This window comes from Acartia tonsa, chromosome 3 (genome assembly GCF_053477335.1).
Source record: "Acartia tonsa isolate MP-2025a chromosome 3, ASM5347733v1, whole genome shotgun sequence".
Taxonomy (NCBI): domain Eukaryota; kingdom Metazoa; phylum Arthropoda; class Copepoda; order Calanoida; family Acartiidae; genus Acartia; species Acartia tonsa.
This window is the reverse complement of record NC_137262.1, coordinates 45,363,787-45,386,468: the sequence shown is the minus strand read 5'-3', so window position 1 is coordinate 45,386,468 and position 22,682 is coordinate 45,363,787. Positions and strand designations below refer to the sequence as shown.

The 22,682-nt window shown below is 35.6% G+C and overlaps 1 protein-coding gene across 1 annotated transcript in view; it reads left to right on the top strand.

Annotated features, from left to right (window-relative positions):
- Positions 1–22,356, top strand: part of LOC145314912 (uncharacterized) — a 36,867-nt gene extending 14,511 nt beyond the window's left edge. The window contains exons 3-10 of the mRNA XM_080154989.1: positions 7,636–7,700; positions 8,003–8,101; positions 8,349–8,531; positions 8,860–8,937; positions 18,258–18,413; positions 21,231–21,298; positions 21,737–21,963; positions 22,067–22,356. Coding sequence (XP_080011115.1) covers positions 7,636–7,700; positions 8,003–8,101; positions 8,349–8,531; positions 8,860–8,937; positions 18,258–18,413; positions 21,231–21,298; positions 21,737–21,963; positions 22,067–22,356 — 1,166 coding nt within the window. The remainder of the gene's footprint in view (positions 1–7,635; positions 7,701–8,002; positions 8,102–8,348; positions 8,532–8,859; positions 8,938–18,257; positions 18,414–21,230; positions 21,299–21,736; positions 21,964–22,066) is intronic.
- The last annotated feature ends 326 nt before the right edge of the window (positions 22,357–22,682 follow it).

The window sequence follows — 22,682 nt, the reverse complement described above, 5'->3', positions numbered from 1 at the left end:
GTCTACTCTAGACCTAGCGCCAGTCAGTTTTCTAAAATCATGCATTTTATACCTGTGAAAAATGAAATCGCCAGCGCTAGGTGTAGAGTAGACTTTGACAAAAGATTTTTGGGATATCATATCTTAGGCCTTATGTGTTTAAGTTGAAATATGCAGAACACCTAAATTCACCTTCCAAACCATTCTCTAAGCATTTTAATTTTTTTTTAGAAATAACGGGATTTCAAAACTGCCTTTTGAAAAGGCCTAAAAAATATCTTTTTTTGTCCCTTTTTTCACTGTATATAGTTACAACTTATTAAGATATTATTCTCAGTTAAAAAAAAATTGGCGCTTCCAGCACCAAAACCGGCAAAAACAGGCAGTTAAACTTCTGAACCCCTACTTAACCCCCTGACAGACCCCCCCCCTCTATCTCGGCTCCTGTTACAGATAGAGACGTAAAACTTTTTTCTGGTTGTTCATGTGTATTTTTAGAGAATTGCTTTTTCTAGTCATAGCGGTCATACCGCTCCTTATCCGCTTTTTAGCGTCCAGCCGCTAAATATTAAAATAGCTGTAGAGCGGCCAATTTCAAAGCTAAGAAAACCAAATTTTATGAAAAATTATTATTTTTTATAATAAAAAAATACCTTTTTTGACCATCGCCGAAAAACGACAAATAACGGAAACCGCCAATTTTGGCGGTAAAAGGGCCATTTTTAAAGCTAAGAAAATCAAATTTTATGACAAACTATTATTTTTTATAATAAAAAAATACCTTTTCTGATCATCGCCAAAAAACGACAAATAATGGAAACCGCCAATTTTGGCGGTAAGACGGCGGTTGGCGGCGCTAAATAATATTTTTATCTGTTTATAGTTACAACTTATTAAGATATTATTCTCAGTTAAAAAAAAAAATTGGTGCTTCCAGCACCCAAACCGGCAAAAACAGGCAGTTAAACTTCTGTATCCCTACATAACCCCATAACAGACCCCCCTCTATCTCGGCTCCTGTTACAGATAGAGACGTAAAACTTTTTTCTGTTGGTTCATGTGTATTTCAAGAGAAAATTACTTTTTCTAGTCATAGCGGTCAGACTGCTCCTTATCCGCTTTTTAGCAGCCAGCTGCTAAATATTAAAAAAGCTTTAGAGCGGCCAATTTTAAAGCTAGGAAAACCAAATTTTATGACAAGCAATTATTTTTCATAACAAAAAAAAAGACAAATAACGGAAACCGCCAATTTCGGCGGTAAAACGGCGGTTGGCGGCGCTAGTTTTATCTGTTTATGATCACAATAAAGACTACATACAAAAATTGGCTGGTCTAGAGCTGTTTTAGAATTCCGCTACTGGCAGCTTAAAAACGGCAAAACTACAGGTAGGAAATAAAAAATCAGTTAAAAATCGGTCAAGGAGTGGCCAAACGGTCATGGCCTTACTATTCACGGAAGTTTATTATTACTCAAGAATTAATATATATTTTTTAAAAAATTTAATTGATTTGAAGCTTACATGGACTGCCGCCACTGGCTGCGGTCAGCTGGAAACAACAGCTGATTTAAAAAAAAAATTTAATATGTCATGTAGGAATGTAAGATAAGCTTAATTTTACAATTTTAAGTCTATGAGTAAAAAAATAAATACACTGAAGCCATTCAAAGTTATTTGAAGACTAGGAGGATTATATCCTGCTGGATCATACCTGAACACCTAATTTTCATCTTATTTTTAACTAAGGTTGATTAAATATTACAAAAGTAATTACAAGAGAGTTGTCCTTACTTTTGATCTTAGAGCTTTGTCTTTATGGATGTTGTCATCCTATTTTTTGTCTGTATTTAATCACTTATTAATGTTGTCATCATTGTCATATTATTTGATAAAAATATCAATGCTTTACAAATAAAATTTATAGAGAAGATCATCTTGATGTTTTTAATAATTAGATTTGTATATTTTGATTTTGTTGTTAACCCTTTGAAGACAAATTGATAATATTTCTAAATGTTATTTTTTTAAAATTGTCTGCGTCTGGCATCTGACTAAAATAAAAATCTATTACATTAGTTTAAACAATTAACTGTCTTGACCCTTTCAGACCTTAATCAGCCAATTTTTGTATGTAGTCTTTTATTGTGATCATAAACAGCTAAAAATATTAATTGGCGCCGCCAACCGCCATTTTACCGCCAAAATTGGCGGTTTCCGTTACTTGTCGTTTTTTGGCGATGGTCAGAAAAAGCATTTTTTTTTGTTATGAAAAATAATTGCTCGTCATAAAATTTGGTTTTCCTAGCTTTAAAATTGGCCGCTCTACAGCTTTTTTAATATTTAGCGGCTGGCTGCTAAAATGCGGATAAGGAGCAGTTTGACCGATATGACTAGAAAAAGTAAATTTCAAACTCGGTATTAGTGTCGGACTGATTATGACGTAACAAAAAAAATTAGCCAATGAGAGGCTACTATGAATTTTACCATTGGTCAATAATGTCCTCTCATTGGCTAATTTTTTTTGTTACGTCATAATCAGTCCGACACTAATACCGGGTTCGTAAATTTCTCTAAAAATACACATGAACCAACAGAAAAAAAGTTTTACGTCTCTATCTGTAACAGGAGCCGAGATAGAGGGGGGTCTGATATGGGGTTAAGTAGGGATACAGAAGTTTAACTGCCTGTTTTTGCCGGTTTGGGTGCTGGAAGCGCCAATTTTTTTAAACTGAGAATAATATCTTAATAAGTTGTAACTATAAACAGATAAAAATATTATTTTGCGCCTCCAACCGCCGTTTTACCGCCAAAATTGGCAGTTTCATTATTTGTCGTTTTTCAGCGATGGTCAAAAAAGGTATTTTTTATTATAAAAAATAATAGTTTGTCATAAAATTTGGGTTTCTTAGCTTTAAAATTGGCCGTTAAAAAATAATAGTTTGTCATAAAATTTGGTTTTCTTAGCTTTAAAATTGGCCGTTTTACCGCCAAAATTGGCGGTTTCTGTTATTTGTTGTTTTTCGGCGATGGTCAAAGAAGGTATTTTTTTATTATAAAAAATAATAGTTTGTCATCAAATTTGGTTTTCTTAGCTTTAAAATTGGCCGCTCTACAGCTGTTTTAATATTTAGCGGCTGGACGCTAAAAAGCGGATAAGGAGCGGTCTGACCGCTATGACTAGAAAAAGCAATTCTCTAAAAATACACATGAACAACCAGAAAAAAGTTTTACGTCTCTATCTGTAACAGGAGCAGAGATAGAGGGGGGTCTGTCAGGGGGTTAAGTAGGGGTTCAGAAGTTTAACTGCCTGTTTTTGCCGGTTTTGGTGCTGGAAGCGCCAATTTTTTTTAACTGAGAATAATATCTTAATAAGTTGTAACTATATACAGTGAAAAAAGGGACAAAAAAAGATATTTTTTAGGCCTTTTCAAAAGGCAGTTTTGAAATCCCGTTATTTCTAAAAAAAAATTAAAATGCTTAGAGAATGGTTTGGAAGGTGAATTTAGGTGTTCTGCATATTTCAACTTAAACACATAAGGCCTAAGATATGATATCCCAAAAATCTTTTGTCAAAGTCTACTCTACACCTAGCGCTGGCGATTTCATTTTTCACAGGTATAAAATGCATGATTTTAGAAAACTGACTGGCGCTAGGTCTAGAGTAGACTTTGACAAAAGATTTTTTGGATATAATATCTTTGGCCTTATGTGTTTAAATTGAAATATGCAGAAGAGCTGAAAACCTGCACATTACTGAGATATTGTTAAAACCGCCGTGCTACCGTTATCTGTTGATATTTTACATGCCTGGCGCTAGGTCGCCAGTAGAGATAGAGAGCTGAAATTTTGTACATATATTTCTAGGCCCCTAAAGTAACTTTTTAGGTTAGCAGAAGATTGAAATTCGAAAGTGGGTATTTTCATGAAAAGATCTAATGGACAGCCATAAAGAAAAATATTGTAACAGGAATAACAAAATCAAAAGAAAAAAGCCAAATTCATTATCAATATTAATGATTATTCATTTGCTTTAAGTCTAAAACCATATTTGTATTACTAGAATAAAAAAATTATCTTTTAATAATTGTTTAAAAGCTAAAGAATTAAGAATTAACATTAAAGTAAAAGAATGGAGGGTGCAGTTGTTAGATAACTGTATATTCACGATCTGAGGACCCTGTGCCGACTTACAATTGAGTCTTTGAATAGCTGCCAATAGCGTCGAAAATATAAATACAGCCAAGTCGCTACAAAAGAGCAGAAGCAATTCGCTAGAAGACAAAAAAAAGGTCCCCATCACTTGAACCAGGTATTTGTCTAGGTTATACATCTACACTATGAGTTTTACCTACATCACAACTTTTTGTTGTAGTTGTATTAATTTTCAAAATGTTTGACCCTAACACTGAAATTATTCTGCTTTCAGCTGATGTATGTAATGAGTCCTAGGGTGCTGTCAAATATTTACAAATTACTTTTTGGGTGTTTTAAAATCGTTCTAATTATTTCTTTTAATAAAATGGTATGTAAATATCTCTAAAACAGATGTATAATGTTATTCGTGGCCCTAAAAAGCTTTAAACACTATATTAGAAATAGATAATTACTTTAATTTATTTGGATGAATTCAAATGGTTTTAAAGGGTGGTTGGAGGGTCTTTCTATTTAAATATGATAATGTTGAGTTTTATTATGCTATTTATCTATAAAAAATATTATTCCTGATACCTTTAAATAAGTTTTCTTAAATAATGGGCGTCATATTCGAGATCTTAGAGGAGCTGCATACTACATGAAACTACCCTGGTTGAGCATTATATGATAATTTAATGATTTAACAAACTTTATGACAAGATAAACAAAGTAATGGCGTTTTATTTATAAATAACAAGAAATTAGAATTATTTCATACTTTCTATATTAATTCTGACAACTCAAAATAGGTGCAACTAATTACCATGTAAAGTTAGTACTTCCATATAAAGGTTGTGCAATCAAAGGCTTGGTTGAGGTTGTCTTAAAATGTTAGGATGTTAGTGCCTGATTCATCTTCATATAAATCAAATCTTCAACTAACCTCCTTATATACTTTTTCTGTTGGGGTAATAACCTTACTCCCTGTTCAAATCTAATTAGGTTATAGGAAGAACATTTCCTATAAATCTAAAGTTACAAAATTTGTCACCCAGTCAATCAATCAATATTGAGCATTGTAACACTGAAAACAGAGTAAATAATACTTCAGGGGGGTCTAAAATCCTTGGAATTTGACAATTAATATTGTTGGTGTGTGACTTCACTTCCGCATTTGTCAAGAACTGTTTTTAACATCAGCATAACCGGTTTTATTATATTTGCTTTACTCATTGAACACCCCCTCTTATTTCTTTGTTATTTTGATTTTTGCAAATATGAAAAACTATGAGGAATTTATTTTACGCGGATAAGCACACTAATATTGTCTGTATTCCAAAATGATAAAGATGGAGATAAAAGAAGAAGTAAATTATGCAAATGAAATTAAATTTTTTTTAAAAATTCTGCTAAGTATACCTATAGAATCAAAAGATGTATTATATATGTAGAAGATAAAACCTAAATGCTTTTTATAATATTCTAGTATATAAACTAGTAAGATTTTTTTTGTTTCTTTGTACGTTGATATCTCGCAAACCTAGCCAATTAAGTTCTCCTTACATGGAAAGATTCATATGGGTCCCGGAAGGGTTTTAGGCTATTTTTGAGCAAAATTTAAAGAGTGGCTATGGTTGCAAGTCCACACTCTCCTAGATGCCAGGGGAATAGGCGCCATAATAAAATAATTTGTAATCGTATTGCAATTATTCCACAATTCTATTTTCAATAGTGCAGCTATTCTATAATTAGTTGCTGTTTGTGTGAACCTCCGTCATAAAAATTTTTAAACATCAATTGACTGAAATATTTATTTATATACTACATTTTTACATACACTATTGTGAGCTAATTCGTAATTGATGCTCATCTAAAGGACCTAAACCCTTTTCAAAGTAAAATAGAACGTTTCAAAGTTTTTAGCATATTTATTGATTACTAAATTCTGCTTGTATAGGTAATGAATGAAGTTGTTTATTGAAAGTGTGGGGAGAATAGACGTATCTGCTAATAAAAACACTGGGCCTTTAAAACAAAGTAACTTTACAAAAGTAATTTAATGTTTTATTAATAAAATAAAAGTATTTTCGGTCTTTTAATAACAATATCTAATTCATTGTTTGTTCAAATTATAAGTTAATCTTAAACTTTTTTAGTACAATTTATTTATTACTTTAATATAAAAGCTTTTTGTCGCTAGGCAAACTGTAAAACTATTTAGAATGCTTTAATTGAAAAGTACACTATTCAGAAATTTGAGAAATAGCTCTAGCTCTTATAAATTTTTTAGTAGCGAAGCTACTCTCCAATTGCAAATGTCCATCGGTCCGTCTGAAACGTTTTTAGAGAAACGTGATTATCTCGGTGCCTATTTAAAAAAGAGGGCTGAAATTGCATGTCAACATTTCTCAACTGATTGCTAGATATTTTTACCCAGTGCATATCTAAGCCATTTTTCTTATTATTTTAAAAATATTTGGGTTATTGTTAACATTATAATTCAATAAGTTGTTGTAAGCAGGGGCGTCGAAGCTTTTTTTTTGAGGGGGGGGGGTAAAAATTTTTTAAGGGGGGGGTAATTCGTTTTTGGGGGGGTAAAATGGCGCGCGAAGCGCCCCGCAAATTTTTTTACCCCCCCAAAAATTTTTACCCCGGGGGTAAAATTTGCCTGGGGGGGGGGGGGGTAATTACCCCTCCTGAAATCTTTTGGCAGGGGTAAATTTAGTTTACCCCCCCCAAAAAAAATTACCCCCGGGGTAAAATTTTTGGGGGGGGTAATTTAAATTTTATTAAATATATAGTATTAAAAATGCGCGCGAAGCGCGCAAAATTTTTTTTTATTAGAGATTTTTTATTTTGGGGGGGGTGCCTAAGGCACCCCCAGGGTAGGGGTAATTTTTAAATGGAGGGGGTAAAATGAAAAAATCGTTTGGGGGGGGGGGGGTAATCGCCCCATTACCCCCCCCCCTTGGACGTCTATGGTTGTAAGGGTTGTATATTTGTAAATATGAGCAAAAAAGCCGTAATGATGTGTTCACTTATTATGGATTTAGTCATCCTTGTTTACATACGAATTTAGTAACTTGTATGATATCAATTTTTTATATTATTTTATGTAGATAAAAAAAGTTTATTATAATACCGTTTTAATCAGAAATTGATATATTTCTAGATAGATAGATAGGTTTATAGATAAATATAATCTCCGATCTTTTATTACATAACTTTGAACTCAGATTTTATCAGTTTGGGGATAGTGTCAATTATAAATGTTTGATTTTTATTTCTAGAGAGAAGCGCAGCTACTCTAATTTGATATATAATGTTATGTCCACAAGAATAAATTCTAATTACATTAGGAACTTAATTTATGTATAACAAATGTGAATTGAATTATTTGTTATGATTTTTGCATATTCAAATTACTTTTTTTAATTTTCACCGCTCTTGAAGATAATTGTTTTTGTTTAAAGCATAAAACTACTGCTTGAATAGCCTCCTCTTATCCTTGTTTTTATTTTAGGTTGTCTCCGAGAAGAGGAAAGAGAAACAGAAATTTCACTCCACCATAAAGTCAGCTCTGTACAGGTAAGAACAGAATGTATGTGTGTCAGACAATTAGCATTCTTTTTGAAGAACAAAAGATTAATTAAAGTTAAGTAAAGGTTAAAGATTAGGGTGTAAGAATTGCTTTAGATATTTCAAACTTGGCATGAAGATTCTTGGAACAGTTATGAACAATGTAGAAAGCGTTGCAACTTTATAATCCGTAAAAATAGTCTAAATGTCCATTTCCATGTTGATTTTTAAAAGATATCTTAACATATTACAATGATTTTTAAAATGGTAATTACTGGATAGAATAGGCGAATGAAATTTTTAAATTTTAGGTGCAACTAGAGATGAAATCTTTATGGGAGGAATTCAATGAACTAGGGACAGAAATGATTGTAACCAAAGCTGGGCGGAGAATGTTTCCTACTTATCAGGTATAATATCTATCTATCTATCTGTCTATCTATCTATCTGTCTGTCTGTATAATTGTTTGTTTGCCTGTCTTTCTTTCTGTATGACTGTCTGTGTGTCTTTCTGTGTGTATGCTTGTGTATCTGTGTGTTCGTCTTTTGTCGTCTGTCTTTGTGTGTCTGTCTGTTTGTGTGAATCTGTCTGTTTGTTTGTGTGTGTGTGTCTTTCTGTTCATGTTTGTCTGTCTGTATACATATCTATCTCTCTAGGTACGTCTGTATGGACTGGACCCTATGGAAGAATACATGCTTGTAATGGACTTCATCCCAGTAGATGACAAACGGTACCGCTACGCCTTCCACACGAGTAGTTGGGTGGTAGCGGGTAAGTCGGACCCGAACTCGCCACCCCGCATACATGTTCATCCGGATTCACCTGCTAAGGAAATTTTGGCTTTATTTCAAATTAGACTGATTACTAGTGTGAAATCTCCCCCACCAACATTTCTATTTAAATTTAGATTGGAAAAGAAAACCAAGATTTTCCTAAAAATAGCCAAAAACCTGCATATAAGATGCTTACCTGAGAGTTACAGAATAATCTTTGGCATTTACAGTTACACAGACTGACATTTTTATCTTTCGATTAGAATAGAACATTATTTTATTTCTTCAGAAATTTAATTTGTAATTTGTATTATAAATTTTTTTAAGTTCCTTATTTTTAAAGGAAATTACCAAGAACGTTCTTAACCAATAAAATAAAACTAAAACAATACAGGGTGGCCAGTGGATGAAACAAGTAATTTCCTTTGATAAACTTAAACTTACAAATAATCAACTAGATGATAATGGTCATGTAAGTATTTCATATTTCATCATTGAATTTATCAACATGTAGCAGAATATTAGAACAAAAACAGTAATCTATTTTGTATTGTGAATGTCTATTTTTAGTATACTATGTATGGTTTTTTCTTACAGAGGTGTTTCGGTACGCATGCCTTGCCGTACACGAAATCTTAATCTCCAAGCCCTCCGAATGACCAACATGTGAATGTTTACAAATGTGTATTTATTACCATGAAAACGGTGAATCTAAAACAAAAATATAAAATTAATTACATAGTATTAATGGTTTATTATTTTTGTATATCGAGGTTGCGTGATTTCAATTTAATTAAAAATATAAAATTTCTAAAAAACTTTAAATTGGCACGAAACATATTAAATAGCATCAGAAATTGATAATTTTAGATTCAAATGATCAATAAAATTAAGGAAAATATTCGTATGTCAAAAGTTAGCAGTTAAATGGTCTATTTGTTGAAAAATTAATGTTTTAAATTTCTTCGTAAAAATATACCATACTACACTTATTATTAAGAATTAAGATAAATTCTTACCACATTATGATGTCAAACTAAGCAGGAAGGCTTATTTGAGATCTTCCACGGATTAGAGCGCATGTATATCCATCCAATACATTATTTTTATTCACGTAGCTCTTCACATGGGAATCAACAAGGAAAAAATGTGCGCGCCTTTGTTTGTTTACAAGCGAAGCGCGGAGATAGTTAGGAATGCCGCGTAACACACTCATTCTCTGGTGTAAGGAAAAGGGAATTAATGGGTTCGAACTTGCCAGGGAATACAAGAAAATCATTCCAACACACACCCGTCTAGTCACTGGGAATCGAACACAATAACTCATCTTAACATCATGCGTGCAGACAGTGTCCACAAATCACAATCTCATAACGCATAAATTACAAGAGTTTAAAATGGCATGGCCATTAGGCCTAAAATTAATTATGGTAACTTACGAACACCACAATAACTCAAACCGACTCCACTACCACATAAGGATAGGAATAAGGAATGGGAAAAGCATTCAACATTCATGAAATGCACATTTACCACTCACACATCTCATTAATCATGGCCTCATAATCTCAATTAAAGTTAGAATTACAGACCATGTAATTGCGAATACATGAATTAATAATCAATAGTACCTAAACTTTGATTAGGTACCTACATAATAATAGGCAAATGATTTTTATATTAAAAATCGCATCAATAATTAAATAATCAACTCAAACTTTTAATCAAAAGAAAGAAAGATTAAATAATGACATTTTTTCTACTAAATCTTTTTGCTAGAAAAGAAAAATAGAATTTTCATAAAAAACTTCTCAAAATTAAGCATTTTCTCCAGAGGAAAAATACTCGGGCTTACATCTAGACATTCTTAGATAAAATAGGTAAATCCTTAAATCTAACATGTTTAATAAAATAGATACTTAAATCTAAATAAAATATGACTGTGAAAAAATCATCAAACATCGGAAAATTAAAATCTCATAAGTTTAAATCTTCGTGAATCAAAATTGCGTAAAAATAAAATTGCAATTGAAATATGCAATTTACATTACCAAAATAAAACAAAAGCTCAATTATAAGAAAAGAACTTCTCTAAATGCTGAGTTTGCAATTTCTCTCTGTTTTAAGAAGAAAGCAACTTGTACATATTCATACAGTCAAAATTAAGGCAATTTGGGGCCTCAGTTAGAATGAACCCCTCAAGATACAAACTAACCAATCTTTCAAATATTAATAATGCCATGTTCCAGCTATCCTGACGGACGTTATGTCTTTCCATCACAATTTTTTGATACTGCATAATTTCCGACAGGATTTCTGGCGCAGGGCTCCATCAACTGAAAATGAACATAATTAGTGATGTTTAAATCAAATCAAAATTTAAAAGAATCATGAATAATTCAAGAAACTTTAGAATCATCAATCAAAGCAATCAAAATAAAATTATCTTATGCTTTAGTTTTGCCGTTCTGTAGTATGTCTGGCCGAGGTAACAGAGCTAAGATACACTATAGAGCGGTCTTATTAAGCTTAAATCTTCGAACTCAAAGAATCTACTTAATTCAAGACGAAAAAAAATCTGCATTTTTCTTTAGGTACATCGGTTAAAAGGTAAATAGAAATAATTTTAATATATATGTAATATTAAATTATCTATGTGATTATAATAAATCTTAAAGAAATATTTGTATGATGTAAAAAATTTCATTGTGTTACTTTTTATCATATCGAATTTCAATTAAACAAGGATAAAAATGTTCATATTTGCGTAGGTACCTAGGAAAATTTCCGCGAAAAAATCCCTGGTCCCGGAAAGACTTAAATCATTGAAAAAACTTGCGTAAACGTATAAATAACTTAAGTTTGCATTTCAAATGAAAAAATCTTGCGTCGATTTGAAAGTTTTAACGAAATTGAGTCAAAATTTGCGTTTTTTGTCTTTCGAAAAAAAATATCTGATAAATCTACCGTAAAAATAAATTTCAAAGTTAAACAAGAACGATACTTATACTAAACTTTGGGTAGATTGATCTTGAGCAGACGTCTTGCGGAAGTCTCGTTACTCGTGGCGGCTGCGTCATCTGATAATTTGAACTTGCAAACCACGGTCCTCCCACCTGGGCGCACTTCTTCCACACGCCCCAATCTGAACTTCTTCATCAAATTTGTGCTATCGTCGATCAGCACCACGTCTCCCGGCTCGAGCAGCACCTTGTTGCTGCGCCACTTGACGGACTTGAGTAGCTCAGGCATGAGCTGCTCCTTGTACACCTGATGGAACTGACGGGTCAACTCTTCCAAGTTCTCCAGCCTCCTGGTGATGGGCTCTTTACAACCTGTCTCAAAGGTGCAGATTGCATCGTTGGTCCTGCCGCCTAACAGATCAGCAGGTGAAATTATTCTCCAGCAATTGACGTCATCTCCTTGGGTGGCATAGGTCAATGGCTTAGAATTCAAGACTTTTGCAGTCTCAGCACACAACACCAATAAATCATTGAAGGTTACAGTAGCACCAGCCAACTTCTTGTTCAACACACGCTTGACCAGCCCAACCTGCCTCTCCACAGTACCCACGAACGAGTGTGCTGCGGTGGGCACCAGATGCCATTCAAAATGCATTCGGGTATCCTTCAAAAGTTCATCCATAATTCGCTTGGCACCGGCCATATTGGTGCCTCTGTCTGTGGTAACCCTTCTAGGCATATTGTAAAACGCCTGAAGTTTTCTCAAGCCGACCAGCACGGCTTCAGTTGAATAATCAGTCAACACATCAACAAATACAGCCTGTGTAAATCTACAGGCCACAATCAACAACCAAACTTTGTACTTGGTCTTGGAACTCCTGGTGCCAACGCCAGGCTTCGTAACTTCGATCGGCCCCGCAAGGTCCATATGCACCTCCTTGAAGGGCACAGAGGGCTCGACACGATCTGGCAGAATATTAGCAATTGCGGGACTCGAACGCTTGGCATATTCAATGGAACATGCAGCACAACTCTTGACCACTTTCATAGCCTCCATGCGGCCATGTGTGATCCATGCATACCTGCGGCTTTGCGCCAACGTCTTACGATGGCCTCCATGCCCCAATTCATCGTGGGACTGTTGAAGGATGAGCCGCGCCAGCCTGTTGTGGCGGCTGAGCAAGACAACACCTGGGCTGTCCTTCATAATCTTCCTGGGGCCTCCAGCAGCGGCCTCAAGAGCCTCATCTCCTCTCCCGGACATTTTCAATATTGTAAATGTCCTAAGAGGATAACATCCATCATGACCCACAATGGGCCAACAAACCTGGACCTTGTGATGATACGGTTGAAGGGAGTCAAATTTCCCCTCGGCGTCCATGGTCATTTCCTCCTCTTGGTTGAAGGAAGTCAAAAACAGGTCACAAACAGAATCCATGTATGTATTTGTGAAAGTATAGTTCTCATAATACTTAGAACTATCATTGTTGCTAACACCATCCTCATTTGCTGCAACGCCACGTTTCTTGATAAGCAGCGTTTTAAAGCAGTTGGCAGCCTTAAGAACTGCGGCCACAGTCCTCCTTGCCTGCCTGTAGGTCCTTCTTGCCAGAGACCTCCAAAAATCATTGTCCACTACCTGTGTGAACATTACCTTGAGCTTCGCCATCTTGGGATTTAGCTCGCTCTCGGGAATGGATGCATTTACCTCACCCGCCGTCTTAACGGGCCACTGGTCCTGTTCCAGGCGCAACCAGCTTGGACCTTCTTGGTATGTAGATCCAGGTTGTACATCCTCAATCGTACACAAACCACGCGTTGCCAGATCGGCAATGTTGTGCTGGGTTGGAACCCATCTCCAATCTTCAGGGCTCGTCAACTGTTGTATCTCGGAAACACGATGACTGTTAAAAACATTTAACATAACACTGTCACTGGATAGCTGAGCTAGGGCGCAGCTGCTATCACTAAAAAACACCTTGCCAGAAATGTTGAAAGGTAGGGCTCTGGCAACAGTATCCACAAGCCTTGCCAAAATTAGACAACTAAGCATTTCTAACCTTGGTATAGACTCAATCTTCACTGGTGCGACACGTGACTTGGCGCAACACAAAACTACATCATATCCTCCAGGAACTGGCCATCTCAGGTAGGTGATGGCTGCATAGGCCTGGTTAGATGCATCGCAGAAACCAACAAGCATTGGAAGCCCCAACGGCTTATCAGGAACCATCGAACGTCTGAACGACACGTTTCCAAGTGCCGAACGGTCCTGGAGGCTGGACACAAGCTCCGACCTCAACTCTCCAGGTATAACATCATCCCAGTTGCATCCATGTATGCAAACTGAGCGCAGACAAAGCTTGGACTTAAGCAGCAATGGCGCTGCTAGACCCATTGGGTCATAAAGTTGTTGCACAATTCTCCAAACTTCACGTTTAGTTATCAACTCAGGTAGACTTCTCCAGAGATCCTCCAGATCTAGATCCTCCAGTAACTTTCTACCCTTAATCTTCTCGCCGTGGTTGGCTCTGACAGGTAGGAACAACTTATCCTGTTTAGGGTCCCATACAAGGCCCAGAACTTTTACACTGTCAACATCATCTCCAGAATAAACAACAGATTTAAACTTGAAATTGCCAGGTGCAATCATATCCTCCAGCTCTTGGACCAGCTGGACAGCTTCAGGTTTGCTGTTATGACCGCTCAAACAGTCATCCACGTAAGTACAAGTCTCCAATTTGACCGATGGAGGATCTTGATACAAAATAAATTCAGAACTGAGTGGTTGCTGAACATCTCTCCACACATCCTGCTGGGCTACAACGTCACAACCTCTAATCTTCTCAGATCCATAAACATCTTGAACATCCTGCTGGGAACGTCCACCAAAAATACGACCAGTGAGTCTGAGGGCGGTCACGGCCATATCTCCAGCCAAGGCCTCACCAAAGTTGATGGTTTTGGTAAGGTAGACCTCTGGCTCTCCATCAACTGTATCAGCGAAAAAAACACGTTTCAGCTGAGAATCTTCATAGGTAGCTAATAATGAATTATAGAACTTCTGAATATCAGCCACGAATGCACACTTATAACTTCTGAACCGGATAAGATTGTGCATCAGAGTATATAATGGAACTGGGCCGTCCATCATAATACTATTGAGGCTTAGCCCCTTGCAGCAGAGGCTAGAATTGGCGCATATCCTCAAGGGCGTGGAAATAGACTCTTTATATGCGCAGACTAGGCTCGAATAATACACGGGCTTAGTATAAGCTAGGTCTTCTGGCGAAGCTTTCTGATACACTCCACGAGACACAGCTTCTTGAAACACTTGGCAGAAGGTGCTGTATTCACCTTTTTTAATCATTCTCTGCCGGTCACGTAAGCAGATCTTATAGGCCTGCTCTGAATTGTCAAATAACACACTTGGCGGCTGCTTGTAGGGATATGAGGCCGTCCAAATATGGTTCTCAAGATCTAATGTCAGACCTTCTTCAATCAGCTGCCGCTTACGCACATCCAAGGCGGACTGCCCGGCGGCTATGGCGGCGCAATGACGGCAGTTCTTACAACCGCTGCACATTGATGGCGGCTGTATTCCCAAACTCTCAGTACTCAGGAACTCCATCTTGCTGACCTCCAACTTCACAGCTTTACAGGCGACAGGATTAGCAACAGTCCTGCCATCTGCAGACACAACTAAATAGCCTGTACCAAATAAGCTTCTGTACAGTCTAGAATCACCAACCATTTTATCTGCACACGGGAACATAGCTGGTGTTAAATGGCCGATTAAAACATCAATCTTGCCGTCGACCATAGAAAAATTATCAGGCTTCATGTTGAAAATGTCGGCGGCGGCTGTAGGATCAATAGAACGCAACCCTTCTTCAGTACCAATGCTGGGCACTACCGCCGCCTCCAGAATATGTGAATTCCGGTTGCGGTCAACCAAACAAATCTTGACTGTAGGACATGCTTGGCTCTTTCCATCTGCCAGAGAAATAGTAGCTGTGCGACCAGTTGATGGCAACTCTAACTTCTTGGCAATACTTCTAGAAATCAACGTCAAATTTGCTCCACTGTCCCACATGGCATTGACGGTGACTTGACGTTTGTCAGCTGCCAACGCCGGGACCTGCTGCAACATCAGCATAAAATTGTTCTTGCTAAACAATTGTGATTCATACACTGCCGCAACTTGTCCACTAGCAACTGATTCATGTAATAATGAATTATGAGGCTGGTTGCAACTGTCAATGGTACAGCTGCCAAGCTTATCGGCTCTGGGACAATCGGCCACCCGATGCCCTTTTTGTAAGCAGAGCAAACAGGCGCCTATCTTCTTGATGAAGACTTTGCGTTCAGGAACAGACATATCCCTAAACTTGGAGCACTTAAACAACAGGTGATCAGAGTTACAACCTTCCGACGGGCAAGGCTGTTTCTTCTTGGTCTTAGCTGGAGACCCAGGTTTACCAACGGCTGTAGCTGCGGCCGCAGGATTACCTTTCTTCTTGGAGGGGGTGTCTACATCGATTGAACACCTCATCAAAATGGCGCCACGCTGTTCCTCTATAATCTTCAACAGCTTAGGAATATTTGGGGTATCCATCGAGCCCAACGCCAGGTTGAGCTTGTCCTGGAAATCACGTGGCAACTTTTTGGATAACATTTCCAAAAGAATAATGGTCAACCACTGGCTTGTGGTGACTTCCTCATCATCATCATCTTTAGTCAGCTGCTCGAGCTGGCTAACTGCACCACCAAACTCTGCTAAGACTGTTACAATCTGGTTGGAGTCCGACGGTTTAGGCTTCTTCTCCCATTGGTTGAAAAGGCAGAGCATCTGACGTGTTTTGGACTTAAAACGTGCGTCGAGGTAAGCCCATTGAGATTCATGTGATTGAATCTGAATTAACTGAAGTCTTAACTCTTTATTTTTGCAGACCTTTTCACTGCTCAATAATAACTGTAAATATGACGGGTCCTGTCCTACGGTAAGCTTTTTAAAATTGTCCTTGAAACTTACGTAGGCTGACTCTGAGCCGTCAAAGCTTGGAAGAAGACGTTCGTCGACACGATTCATATATCCTGGCGTGAACATAGAACCGGTGCCGAACTGTGGTGTGCCAAACGGCGACACAAATGGCGATGCTGTCGAAGCACCCGCCGTCGTTGTAGGCGGCTTCACAGGTTCAAGCTTAACCTCGGCCAGCCGTTTCATCAAAGCAGACAAAGTGTTTATAATTGGTTCTGGTAAGGGAAAGTATGACCCTTTAATAACTTTCACGATCTTTATGCAACGATCATATAGTTCAGCCTTATGGTCAGGCAAATTATCACCAACTAAATCAACAACACTTTGAATGTCACTGAGCTCCTCCATAGCATCTAGAGCATCTTTCAGAGCGTTATAATCCTTTTGCACAGTAATTATATTAGAATAAATGTCACTAAACTCCTCAAGCTCTTGGATTCTCACACCAAGCTTGCTAAAACCGACCATAATGCTATCGAATGTCTCGAACTTGTCATGGACAAGGATTGACTCCTTAGTGAAATGTCTAACATCAAGCTCTGAAGATTCACTGACCAACTTCATCACTTTATTTAGTTCACTGGTTAGGGCCTCGACGGCTGGGCGCAGCCGTAGTCCCAGTTGAGCGCCTTTATTCTTTTTAGGACCCATGATTGTCACAATAATTAACTGTACTGATTACGATTATAATAGTGTGTGGTAAGGTATCACAACCAACACATTCACAAAACTTCACAGATATTTTCTTAGCCGCATCTGTTCTGTCTCGTTTTCATTGTTTCGGTACGCATGCCTTGCCGTACACGAAATCTTAATCTCCAAGCCCTCCGAATGACCAACATGTGAATGTTTACAAATGTGTATTTATTACCATGAAAACGGTGAATCTAAAACAAAAATATAAAATTAATTACATAGTATTAATGGTTTATTATTTTTGTATATCGAGGTTGCGTGATTTCAATTTAATTAAAAATATAAAATTTCTAAAAAACTTTAAATTGGCACGAAACATATTAAATAGCATCAGAAATTGATAATTTTAGATTCAAATGATCAATAAAATTAAGGAAAATATTCGTATGTCAAAAGTTAGCAGTTAAATGGTCTATTTGTTGAAAAATTAATGTTTTAAATTTCTTCGTAAAAATATACCATACTACACTTATTATTAAGAATTAAGATAAATTCTTACCACATTATGATGTCAAACTAAGCAGGAAGGCTTATTTGAGATCTTCCACGGATTAGAGCGCATGTATATCCATCCAATACATTATTTTTATTCACGTAGCTCTTCACATGGGAATCAACAAGGAAAAAATGTGCGCGCCTTTGTTTGTTTACAAGCGAAGCGCGGAGATAGTTAGGAATGCCGCGTAACACACTCATTCTCTGGTGTAAGGAAAAGGGAATTAATGGGTTCGAACTTGCCAGGGAATACAAGAAAATCATTCCAACACAAGAGGAAATATATATATATATCATTTAAAACACAAAATTTTGCTTGTCTTTTTGTCAGTGATGCAACTGGCATGTATTATGTGAATAAATAAGAAAATTTTAATAGGTTTCTTAATTTTGACAAATAAACAAAAAGTCTTTTTAGGTTTCTATGTTTTTACTGATTAAACGGAATAAAACCAATTTCACCATTTAGATAAGTTAGGTTAGGTTAAGTTTTCATATTTTAGACAAACATTACCCCTTTGCTAAGTTTAGGCTTTAATAATAATTTGGCTTCCTGCCGGGTTTAAGGGTTTATATTTATATCTTATTTTTTAGGTAATATTAAATTCTATGCACCGGTACCAGCCCCGCCTTCACGTGATCTACATACCCCAGCGGGGGGAGCCCATAGACCCATCCGCCCAAGCTTTCAGAACTTTTATCTTCACAGAAACTAAATTTACCGCAGTTACTGCTTATCAAAATCATAGAGTAAGTTTTATTTTTATTCTTACATACCAATGATATATACATTTTATAGGGGACTGAGTACTATAGCTAATGTCATTATTTGTATTGCAATATAGCAAATATTTACTCTATTAAATATGTCGATGTAAATATCAGGCAAATATATTCAGCATTTTGAAAAAGTGCCATATAGTTATCAAATCTCAAGAAAATTCAATAGGTAAGGTAGATAGGTAGATTTTTTTAAATGGCATATAATTTATCTATTTTATATGCAAAATTGAAAATAGTAAAGAATTTAAAACATTCCGCATTGCCGCCTTTGTAGTGCGCAGACAGGACCTTATATTCTGAATTTGTAATAAAATAATAAATAAATAAACTAATTACTTATTGTAATTTATCATTTACTAGCGGTGTCGCTCCTAGCTTCAGAGAGCTCTGTATTTGAAGGGACTATGGGACTTTTTCCTAAAAGGGAGAACTCAAACGGTTCAGTAGTATTCGTTAAATCGTAAGCTACAGACATAAAACTTACTACTTTATTAAATAGCATAATTACTTTTTGAAGCTAACCAAATCTTGTCTGTATGATTCTTCAATATTTATGATTTACATTTTTTTATTATTTTATTTCAATATTTTTCTTTATACCCCTTCCCTGTTCAACGTTGTTTATGTATGACAACATGCACGCTCCATTTAATTAAAAAGTAGTAAAGATACACTCTGATTCTATGGCGTAGCACATTTTTTAGAATTGGTAAATACATGGAAAATATTTAATGCCATTTTTAGAGTCACATATTGAACAAGAAAAAATATAATAAATAAAGGGTATAGTCCCTTTCGTGGCAAAGCACCTTAAGGGGCGGTTCTTCGTATTTTTCACAGTAGCTTTTCTCCTATTTCTAGCCCCTGCGGGGCCAATTGTCTAACCCTGTGGGGCAATCACCTATCCCAATATAACCTAACCTAACCTAAAATAACCTATAAAAAAAACATTTTAAAAATACGACTAATCGCCCCTTAAGGTGCGTTGCTACGAAAGGGACTACTCCTTAAATAACTTTGCTTACCCCAAAATATTCAATGTAGTATATTTTGAACATCGTAAATGTCATACTATTAGCTTTTACTTTAAGCTAAAAAATGTCTATACTTCATTGCAAAAAAAATTAATTGTAAGATCATATTTTTTGTAAAGACACATTTAACTAGTTTTACAAAATTTTAAAGCAAAAATGTCTAAGTAGCAAAGTCTACTTTTTAATAATTTTCTTTTAAGCTCATATTTCAAATAATATTTAAAATTTTCTAGTTATTAAAGAAAATTATGTTCTATGCTTCGTTTACATTTATGACAAAAGGATGTAATGTAATGTAACATAGAAAAGATTACTATAGAGTAACTTTACTTTTTTACATTCTGTACAGTAAGATATATAAGTTGGAAAGAATTTTAATATTAGAGGGAGATTTGAAATCTGCATAAAATTTTAAGGATTTTTTATAAAATTCGTTTTTTGTATAATTCTTTATCTAAAAGCGGAAATACAATTTAAGTTAATTTATTTTGACATCTGTGATTGGTGGATTGAAAATTATCTGCGCTCTGCTTGGAGAAGATTAAGTGTCGCACATCATTCAACCAAATAGAGCGCAGGTAGTTTCCAATCCACCTATCCTATTGGTCAAAATTTAAAAACTTAAATTGTATTTCCGCTTTTAGATAAAGAATTATACAAAAAACGAATTTTATAAAAAAAAATCCTTAAAATTTGATGCAGATTTTAAATCTCCCTCTAACATTAAACTTCCTTCTAACTTATATATCTTACTGTACAGGTTATTCAAATAGCAAGGATGACCCTTTCCAAAGTGTAAAGCCAGAAATATCATATAGCGGTTGAATAAAATAAAGAAAGTAAAAAAGTATATATTTCTATTTCTATCCCATTTCTCAATTCAAAGAGAGTTTTTTTTAATTACTTCAAACCAGTGGCATGCACAGGAAATCACTAGGAGCAGGAACTAAAGCAGAATGGGCTACATCAATTTATATCAATAATATTTATGATTGAAGCCCTCAGTCCAAAAGTTTAGAACTTAAAAGTAAAGTTTCTGTGTTATGATAAAGTAGTGTTATAAAAACATTTAGGGTTATTTCAAATATTTTCTCATGTTTTATTTAAGTTTTAAAGACAGTTATATGTCACTGGAAGAACATTTATGTCTCCAAAATTTTTCTCCTTTCAAAAAACGCCAATTAAACCCATTTGTGTTCTTAAAAAATGCTAATTATTAGGAACTTAAGTAATATGCGTCGATTCCTATGCGTAAGATTAGGTAACTAACCCGCAGCTCACCTAATTTAGATTTTTACATAAAATCCGGCACATCCCTAATTTCATATTATTCCCAGGTATAATTCCCACACACGAAGAACAATCATTAAAATTCACATTTCTGTTAAAATAAGATTTATTGGACAATGTTCTGTTAAAATAAAATAAATGATTATATCATATTGAGCGTGTTGTGAAGCAAATCTAGTTATGCTTCAGTCACTTCATAATACATTATTATATCTAAAAGTTTCTTCAATTTATTATTATATTTATTTTATAAGCTGAGTTATCATACAAGTTGTGTTGTACTTTTATGTCATTATTTATTATTACTTGACATGCATACATCCTTTTGATCAGTATTAAATGTTATTCAAATTTACCCTTGGTTTATGATGTAAAGATTTAGAAACTAATTAAACATAAACTTTCAATATCAATTTAATAATCATTTGTTCAAAATTCTTAACTGTTTTATTTATTTTAGATAACTCAATTGAAGATAGCAAGTAATCCATTCGCAAAAGGTTTCAGGGATTGTGACCCAGAAGATTGGTAAGTTTTCTTCAATATTTTAACTTCAAAATGGCACAAATTAAAGGCAAATATTTGTTCCAGTGTTCGCTAATATCTCCGTCTGTCCTGTTTTCTCCAACACTATGAAAAATGTGCAAGATTAAATTCATTAAATATCCTTTACTCTTGAGAACAAAACAAGTTTAATTTTTATCTTGTTTTTTGTCTCATGTTTTTGATAAGTCAGAGTGCGATTAAACTTTAAAGTAAAATTGTATAAAAGCAATGGTTCCACCCCTAGTTTCTAACTTATGTTTCAAATGAATTTGAGGATGGTAAATTTGTAAGGGACTTTTCTCTGAGAGGGATTGCTTTCCCCTACCAGAAAGCCCGATAACTAATCCAGCAATAATAAAAAGATATTTAAGCCGTCTACAAGATCTTACTGGACACTCATTCAACTTTTTGTTCTTTTAGTGGAGGAGCAAGTTCCCAAGGGTCTCAATCTCAGTGTCCACAGCACCATGAACCCAAATCCTCCAACCACCGGGTAGGGGGTGGAGGTGAGGGTCAGGGGACCAGCGGGGATGAAGGGGGCCATCTTGATCTTAGTGGAGAATCCCATCATAGCTCTCAGGGGGGTGGGCTAGGGGGGACACATCAACAATCAGAATTATTACAATATCAAGATAAACATAGAAAAGGTATTTTATTTTTTTAAAGAAAAACTTTTAATAAACAAGGATGACAAAAATGTTTTTCTCTACTTTTAAATAAATAAAAATTTAACTTATCTTTATTTTTCAGATATGATTAGTCCAAGTCTTTCATGCAGCGGATACGACACAGCTGCCGCCGCTATGGTAAAAATGTTGCCGACCCCAACCTCCCATTCAGCCCTTCATCCCGCCGCCAACGACCATCTCACCTCTTCCCCGCTGACGGTGCACCAATCACCGTTGTCGCCATCTTCCGCCGCCGCCGCCATGAATTACCCCGCCGATTTAAGCGGGTACGGGCCGCTGTACCCTGGTTATTGCAAACAGGCGCGAAGTTCTCCGTATCCCTATCCTTATCCCAGGAAAATAACTTTATAAGTATTTCATTACATTTTAACAAGCCTATTCAGAATCCAGATGCAGAGATCTAAAGAGTTGAGACAATAACCGATAAATTGATGCACATCTGCAATGATTATACAGCAAATTACCAATTCTGTAGATTGCAATTAGGGGTTGAAACGTTTGGACATTTAACTAAATGAACCAACCAATCAAAATTCATTAAAGTCCCAAAAGCCAACGAATAAGAAAACGATATTTTAAAACTTTGGGAACTGAAATTAGGAAGTAAAATACAATCATAAACCATATAGGCACTTAACAAATCAGGAATAAAAAAGATTTAAAGAAATATAAATTTC